The 9,638-nt window shown below is 32.5% G+C and overlaps 1 protein-coding gene across 1 annotated transcript; it reads right to left on the bottom strand.

Annotated features, from left to right (window-relative positions):
- Positions 1-5,822: 5,822 nt before the first annotated feature.
- LOC146918135 (uncharacterized) lies at positions 5,823-6,644 on the bottom strand. Its single transcript, XM_085722002.1, has one exon. The coding sequence runs from the start codon at positions 6,642-6,644 to the stop codon at positions 5,823-5,825; it is 822 nt and encodes a 273-aa protein (XP_085578128.1).
- Positions 6,645-9,638: the final 2,994 nt, after the last annotated feature.

The raw sequence follows: 9,638 nt of genomic DNA, 5'->3' as shown, positions 1-9,638 counted from the left end.
TATAAATTGTTCTTAATGCTTTTATGATTCTGACCCAATATAATTGATTCTAGAGTTTATATGACTATTGACACTAGCGTGTAACTCTGACATATTTATACTGTTCAATCTAACGGACAATCTAGGGATGGAGCGTTGTTAGGTTGTGATAATTGAATTAACGGACTTAAAACCTTTGATAATTATAGGTTCACCTAAGGGATTAGGGAATTATAATTATAAAAGAGGGCTTAGGATCAAGGGATTGACCTAAGCTATTTTGTTAATTTGTCTTGAACTGAATATCATTTGTAAAATTAAGAAACAGGTTGTTAATGAGTGATGAACAGATGAATTGATTGACCAAGTTATCTCTCCATATTATTTCTTAAACCAATTTTTCCTTAACCATTTTATTTATATTTGCAAACCAAATCTATTGCCTCAGTGCACCCCCCATTTTACATACATCCTTAATAATAACGTTACTATCAAGTAGAAGTTGAAACAGTCCCTGTGGATACGAACTTATAAATTTTATTACTTCGATATATTTTTAGTACACTTGCTAAAAGTCTATCAATGATAACTAGATTACATATTATAAATAATACATGCACCTCTCCTCTATGTGTTTTCCTACTCTTTGTTTCTTTTATTTAGTTTCATTTTTCGAAAACATTACTTCTATAATTATAGGGGCTGCTAATTTACACCCACCTAAAAACACTAAGGTGTAAATTAGCAAGCTGCACCACCTAAAAACACTAAGGTGTAAGTTAGCAACATACACCCACTTGATTATATACACTCATTTTTATAAATTTTATCAAATTGTTTACACTCACCTCACTAATTTACACTGATCACTTTCATCATTCCAAATATTGTTTCCTTAAAAGTTTGTCTCTATTACATATTTTGTACCTTAAGCATGTCATTGTCTTTTTTGTTTCTTTTTTTTAAGGACCTTCCTTACGATAGTTACAAAACTACCCTTCTATTTAAATTTAATTAGAACAGAAATAAAATGGTGTTTTAGTAAAATATAAGTGGGTGTAGCTTGCTAATTTACACCTTAGTGTATTTAGGTGGGTGTAAATTAGCAGTCCCCAATATTATCTAAAAAAAAAAAAATTTATAGTCAATATATTTTTGTAACACTTATTTTATTCTATTTTTATTTTAGAAATTTATATGTAAATATTGCCCCCACTACTTAAAATTTCTGGCTTCGCCACTGATCGTCAGCAACATCGTCGCATAATGATAGGATGTTAAAATCTACATAAAATTATTCAATAAGAAATAAAAAACATTACATGTATGATGTTTACAGCCCCTGAGCGTCCTTACGAAAATTAGTAGAGTGTTGGACTGATGATATGTAGTGTTGGGTAGCAGATATGTAGGGCCATTTAATGCTCAAGATAAGAACATATATGTTATAAAAATACTGATTGATGAAGAGAAAAACAGAAAACTGAGAGAAGAGATAAAAGAGAAATAATTGAGAGAAGCTTGCTTTGCTTTGTTTATGTTTGCGTGCGTTTTCTGTAATACAACGTTCCCTATTTATAGGGAGAAAAAGTAGTGCACAGTAGTAGTGCATAGTAACTGTGGTGGGACATACACAATAATTCATAACACTCCCCCTTGGATGTCCACCGAAAATATGCCTCATTAAAACCTTACTAAAATAAAAACCTAATGGAAAAAAAAATTCTAGTGAAGGAAAAAGAGTACAATATCTTTTTGAGTGTTAACTGCCTCGTTAAAAACCTTACCAGGAAAACCCAATGGGATAAAACCTAGGTGAAGGGAAAAAGAGTGCAGTATACATTTATTTCTCCCCCTCATGAAGACAAATATCTCTTAGACGGCGAAGACCAATTCTTGATACAAGTTTCTCAAATACTTTACTTGGGAGTGACTTTGTAAAAACATCTGCAAGATTATCACACGATCGAATTTGTTGAATGTTGACATCACCATTCTTCTGAAGATCATGAGTGAAAAAGAATTTTGGAGAAATGTGTTTTGTTCGATCTCCTTTAATGTATCCTTCTTTCAACTGAGCGATGCATGCTGTATTATCTTCGTAAATTATCGTTGCATCCATTTTTCCGGAGGATAAACCACAATTTTTTTGTATATGTTGAACCAATGACCTTAACCAAACACATTCTCTACTTGCCTCGTGAAGTGCTAAAAGTTCTGCATTATTTGATGATGTTGCTGTTATGGTTTGCTTTACAGATCTCCATGAAATGGCTGTTTCTCCACTTGTAAACAAGTAACCTGTTTGTGATCTTCCATGATGAGGATCTGACAAATAACCTGCATCTGCATAACCAATTAATTCTAGTTTGGGTACTTTGGGATAAAACAATCCCATATCCATTGTACCTCGAAGGTAACGAAGTACATGCTTAATCCCATTCCAATGTCTTTGTGTAGGTGAAGAACTATATCTTGCTAATAGATTGACAGAAAATGATATATCGGGACGTGTATTATTAGCAAGATACATCAATGCACCTATTGCACTGAGATATGGTACTTCAGGACCAAGTATTTCTTCATCTTCTTCTTGAGGTCTGAAAGGATCTTTCTTTACATCCAGTGATCTAACAACCATTGGAGTAGATAATGGATGAGATTTTTCCATGTAAAACCGCTTTAACACTCTTGTTGTGTAAGCTTCTTGATGCACAAGAATCCCGCCATTTAGGTACTCAATTTGTAATCCAAGACAAAACTTTGTCTTTCCTAAGTCTTTCATCTCGAATTCTTTCTTTAAGCAATCTATGGCTTTTGGAAGCTCTTCAGGAGTTCCGATAATGTTTATGTCATCAACATAGACAGCAATTATAGCAAATTCTTTTCCAGATCTTTTCATAAAAATACATGGACAAATGGAGTCATTTTTATATCCTTCCTTCAACAAATATTCACTGAGGCGATTGTACCACATGCGTCCTGATTGTTTTAGCCCATAGAGAGACTTATATAATTTTATGGAGTAGTCATCCCTAGATCCTGAACTATTTGCTTCAGGCAAATTAAATCCTTCAGGGAGTTTCATGTAAATGTCACTGTCAAGTGAGCCATACAAGTAGGCTGTAACAACATCCAACATGTGCAAATTGAGCCCTTCATGAGCTATAAGGCTAATTAAGTATCTAAAAGTAGTTGCATCAACTACAGGTGAGTATGTCTCATCAAAATCAATTCCGGGTCTTTGGGAAAACCCTTGAGCAACAAGTCTTGCTTTGTATCTTGCAATTTCACCATTCTCATTGCGTTTTCGGACAAACACCCATTTATATCCAACTGGCTTCACATCTTTAGGTGTTCGGACAACAGGTCCAAAAACTTTTCTCTTATTAAGAGAATTTAATTCTGCTTCAATTGCATCTTTCCATTTTGGCCAATTTTTGCCTTGTCTACATTCCTTAATAGACCTTGGTTCTTGATCCTCATTATCATTTATCACATTTAGCGCTATATGATATGCAAAAGCATCATCAAGGTTGACTTCATCTCGGTTCCATTGTATTCCATTGGTGACATAATTTATTGAGATCTCTTGATTTTCAGGTATTTCAGATATCTGATTAGGTTCTTCTGGAACTGAAATATTGATTATGTCAGAAGACTCTTTTAGAGTTTCTATACCCTCTTTTGGCTCATCTTCCCTTTTTGCTCCTTTTCTTGCTCGAGGATTTTTATCTTTGGAACCGATTGGTCTACCACGCTTCAAGCGTGGTTCAGACTCATTTGCAATTTTAGATTGTCCAACAGGGACATCCATTTTTATAGGAGCATTAGCAGCTGGTATATGTGATTTAGTCACACTTTTTGGATCAGTGAATGCATTTGGTAATTGATTTGATAAACTTTGCAAATGAATTATCTTTTGAACTTCCAGTTCACATTGTTTAGTTCGAGGATCAAGATGAGACAATGAAAATTCATTCCAACTGATCTCCCTTTTTAGCTGCATTTTCTCTCCCCCTAATATTGGGAAATTTGATTCATCAAAATGACAATCAGCAAATCGAGCTGTAAATAAATCTCCAGTTGTTGGTTCGAGATACTTTATAATGGATGAAGATTCATATCCAACATATATTCCCAACCTTCGTTGAGGACCCATCTTAGTGCGTTGTGGTGAAGGAATTGGAACATACACCGCACATCCAAAAATTCTTAGATGGGAAATATTAGGTTCTCGACCAAGAACCATTTCTAAAGGGGAGGAGTTATGATAACTTGTTGGCCTAATGCGAATCAATGATGCAGCATGCAAAATTGCATGTCCCCAAGTGGAAATGGGTAATTTGCATCTCATGAGAAGTGGTCTTGCAATTAACTGTATACACTTGATAAATGATTCCGCAAGTCCATTTTGTGTATGAACATGTGCTACAGGATGTTCAATGTCAATCCCAATGGACATACAATATTCATTAAATGATTGAGATGAGAACTCAGCGGCATTATCAAGTCGTATTTTCTTGACAGGATAATCAGGAAAATGAGCTCTTATTCGAATTAGTTGAGCTAGCAATCTCGCAAACGCCTGGTTGCGAGTTGATAATAAACAAACATGTGACCATTTAGTTGATGCATCAATTAAAACCATAAAATATCTAAATGGTCCACATGGTGGGTGTATTGGCCCACAAATATCACCATGTATTCGCTCTAAAAATTTTAGAGATTCACTTCTAATTTTCGTTGGTGATGGCCTGATTATCAATTTCCCTTGTGAACAAGAGGTACATGAGAACTTATCAAATTGAAGATTCTCCTGGCTCTTCAACTGATGACCACAAGAATTATTAATTATTTTTCGCATCATTATAGACCCGGGATGACCCAACCGGTCATGCCAAACAACAAATTTATTATGATTTGTAAACTTCTGGTTTACAATCACATGTGCTTCAATTGCACTTATATAAGTGTAGTACAAACCAGAGGAAAATGAAGATAACTTTTCCACTACACTTATTTTATCCAAATTATGTCTCGTTATATAAAGATATTCAATATTTCCTTCATTTCTTGTTTCAATATGATATCCATTTAGACGAATATCCTTGAAACTTAATAAATTCCTATGAGACTTGGGAGAATATAATGCATTCTCAATGTTTAAATTTGTTCCTCCACACAATATTACATTAGCTCTTCCGGAGCCTTCAATTATTTTTGAACTCCCAGATATAGTACTAACACCGGTTTGTTGCTTTAGAAAAGAAGAGAAATATTTTTTATCCTTGAAAATTGTATGAGTTGTTCCACTATCAGCGAGACACATATCTCCATTATTGGGGTTAATGTTAATACTCATTCTATCTAAAAAAAAATGAACAAATAAGAGATAAGTATGAATATAAGAATTACTATAAAACATTTATAATTATCAGATAAAACATAACATAAAACAAATAGATACAACATAAAACTGTAAAACTTTTATTATCATTAGATAAAAACATATCATACAACACTTTTATTATAAGAAAATAAAAGGTACTCTTAAACATTTTATAGGTGGGGTTCTATTCCTGGATATTTTCATCTCTAATGAGATGATCAATCTTTTCATCAGGATCAACAAAGAAATCAGCAGCATCTAAGTGGGTACTTTCGATATTACCATAATCATCTTCATCATTTTCACATGCAAAATGTGTTTCAGCCCTTTTATCCTTATTTTGAAGTGATTGTTGGTAAAGATCAACAAGATGTTTTGGCATACGACAGGTACGACTCCAATGACCTTTTCCTCCACAACGATAGCAAATACTCTCATTACTTTTGCTGCTTTAACCAATATCATTCTTTACAACATTTTTCATCTTCTGGTGAGAAAATGTGTTTTTGTTTTGGTGAGAGTTTGTATTCTTGTAATCTCCATTGTGATTACGATTAAAACCAAAACCACGTCCCCTTCCATAACCACGACCACGTCCACGTCCACGTCCACGACCATGACCATAGCCACGACCACGACCACGAGTTTGTCCATAGTGATCATGTGTTGCTACATTCACTTCTGGGAATGGAGCACTACCAGTGGGACGAGTCGTGTGATTTTTCATCAAGAACTCGTTATTTTGTTCTGCCACAAGCAGGCATGATATCAAGTCACAATACCTTTTAAAACCCTTTTCGCGGTATTGTTGTTGCAAGATTACATTAGATGCATGAAAAGTGGAGAATGTTTTTTCTAACATTTGTTCATCAGTCACCTTTTCTCCACACAGTGTCAATAGAGAAGTAATCTTAAATACAGCTGAATTATATTCGATTACAGACTTAAAGTCCTGTAAACGTAAATACAACCATTCATTACGAGCATTAGGAAGGATGACAGTTTTCTGATGGTCAAACCTTTCTTTTAAATTTTCCCAAAGATCTTTTGGATCTTCTATGGTAAGGTATTCATTTTTTAGATCCTTATGAAGGTGGTGACGAAGGAATATCATGGCCTTAGCCTTTTGTTGTTCAGTTGTTACTTTTCCTTCTTTAATGGTATCTCCATGCCCTTCGGCATTTAAATGAATTTTGGCATCAAGGGCCCAAGCCAGATAATTATTTCCAGAAATATTAAGAGCCTCAAAATCAAGTTTTGCAAGGTTCGACATGATTCAATCTATAATACAGAAGAGCATAATCATCATTAAATATACACACATATATATATATATATATATATATATATATATATATTATGACGAAAATAAAAATACCATTTTATTTAATAGCAACGATTACAAAAACATGATAATATAATATTTTAATCTAAGCCTCCACAAAAACAAAAAGTAATTACACAAGCTAAGACTAAAAATGGTAAAACGCAAATTATAGCTAATAGTACAAAATCTTCTCCTATTTCTTCAATAAGGGCGAAAAAGAAGAAGAACACAATAACCACAAATAGAGTGATGCATATGAAAAGGTTTTTAGCCATTTGGTAAGTATGTGTAAAAATTTTGAGATGTGAAAAATTATGAATGAAGGTGAGATATTTATAAGATGAATTTTGTAAAAATGACCGTTATTGTTACCGTTAAAAATACTGTTCATAGCCGTTTAAAACACTGTTCATGACCGTTGAAATAACTGTTTTTGAACGTTAAAATCACTGTTCAGGACCGTTGATTTTACTGTTCATGATCGTTAAAAACACTGTTCATTAACGTTGGATAATGAGAAAAATATTTTATCATCTAAATTAGGACACTGTGAAGCCCCGATACTTCAAAATGGATGACGTATCGTATCCCCTGCGTATCCTGCACCGATACCTGCCCGATACTTCCCGATACGTATCCGGAGAGTATCCAAATATTAAATTTTATTTTTTAAAAAAATAATTATCCGATACTTTCCGATACGTCCCGATACTCACAGATACTTGTGTTTTTTTATATTATTTTGATTTCTTTTCTTTTTTAAAAAAAAATAAGAATAAAAACATTATATTGTACAAGTTAGTTACATGTTTGTGTTAACTCTTAGTAGTGATGTGTTCTTTTTTGGATATAGTGCTTCTTTTTTGGATCAATATAGTATATCACTAACGATGTTCCTTTTGGATATAGTGTAGCATTGACGTATAGCACTGATGGTGCTCTTTTTGGTATATATTGTGTATGTAATTGACTAATGACCACTCTCTTAATCGTCAATATTATTTATATTTATGTTAATGTGCTACGAGCCTGGTTTCTTGTGTTTGTTAATATATTTGCATATTAAAAAAATGGTTATAATTATATTGTAAATTTAATTATATAATTTTTTTAACGTATCCCAGCCGTATCGTATCTTGATTTTTGAAATTTTCCCGTATCGGCGTATCGGTGCAGTATCGTATCCGTATCGTATCTCGTATCCGGGCTTCACAGGGACACATGAGTAGTATAGAAAACACAAGACAACATATATGATAAATAAATATATATGATAATTACATTAAATATTATTTATCTGCCTCATGAATCAATATTATGAATGGGGTTTTAGACCTCCATTAAATATAAAAGTTAGATGGGGTTTTAGACCTCCATTAAACATGAAAGTAAAATTATATTAGATGGGGTTCTTTTAGACCTCCATAAAGCATAAAAGTAAAATTAGATTATATGGGGTTCTTAAACCTCCATAAAGCATAAAAGTAAAATTAGATTATATGGGGTTCTTAAACCTCCATAAAGCATAAAAATAAAATTAGATTATATGGGGTTCTTAAACCTCCATAAAGCATAAAAGTAAAATTAGATTATATGGGGTTCTTAAACCTCCATAAAACATAAAAGTAAAATTAGATTAGATGGGGTTTTTAAACCTCCATAATAATAATAACAATAATAGCCACTCTTAGTTATAAATCACTTGACAGGTTGCCAGTTTTTTATAACCGGGGCAAATAATAATAATATTAAAATTATAAAGATAAATGATATTAAAGTGATGAGTATTAGGTGACCTACCTAGCAGTAGTGTAAACTTCCTGTAGAAACAATCGTGCTGATAACGTGTTATAAAAATACTGATTGATGAAGAGAAAAACAGAAAACTGAGAGAAGAGATAAAAGAGAAATAATTGAGAGAAGCTTGCTTTGCTTTGTTTATGTTTGCGTGCGTTTTCTGTAATACAACGTTCCCTATTTATAGGGAGAAAAAGTAGTGCACAGTAGTAGTGCATAGTAACTGTGGTGGGACATACACAATAATTCATAACAATATAATAATTGTATAAACAAATATTTTTAAAGAGGATTGTATAAACTAAGTTAGAAAATAGTTTACTATGCCTTTATAAAATATAATTTGAAAAAAAAAATTTGATATAATATAAATAGAACTAATATTTTTATATTTATTAAAAACTAAAAATATTAATTTTTGAAAATGTGAATACTTGTCACAACTCACAACGGTGATTTTATAATGTATATATATTACAAAATTAAAACCTATTTTTTTAAAAAAAAAAAATCAAAATGAAAATATATTACCAACTAGAATAAGTCCTTCTAGCACAAGGTATACCAGAAATGACTATTTTCGATTAAAAGTACATTATTTAAAAATTTAACATCACGGAATATTTTCGATTATCCACCATTATGAGAAGTGTTCAATGATCAAGAACTTAGAGAAGCCAATAAACTTTGACCGGGTTGGCCATATGCAAATGCAAGGAGGCTTTTTGGCTTACCCCTTATCCACAAGGTTTGGAGAGGCGTTAGGATTACTCCACACCATTAATTGGATTTCATGATTTGCAACTTGCAAATGTGGATTTTGAGCTAGATACAAATAAAATTGTGGATCGGTTCAACAGAAGCAATAACGATGTTACCTAACTTGGTGTAGTAATATCATTTATGGAGTTCCTGATCATATGCTTTATGACTTTATTTCATAACATGTACACAACAATAAGACTTTACAATTATCTATACTTCATTCATTGAGTCCATCCTTTTATTTGAAAGTATGAATCACACTTTATGTATTTCTTTTAATATTTACATTTCTTTAGGCTTTGTATAATCATACAGGTTCATGTTGTTCTCTGTATAAATTTTGTTCCAAGATCATTCCTGGGAAAAACATTACTTGTG

Source organism: Medicago sativa, chromosome 6, assembly GCF_051527215.1.
Source record: "Medicago sativa cultivar Bolivia chromosome 6, Bolivia_mono, whole genome shotgun sequence".
Lineage (NCBI taxonomy): Eukaryota > Viridiplantae > Streptophyta > Magnoliopsida > Fabales > Fabaceae > Medicago > Medicago sativa.
The sequence above is the reverse complement of the archived record's forward strand: the minus strand, read 5'-3'. Positions and strand labels throughout refer to the sequence as shown.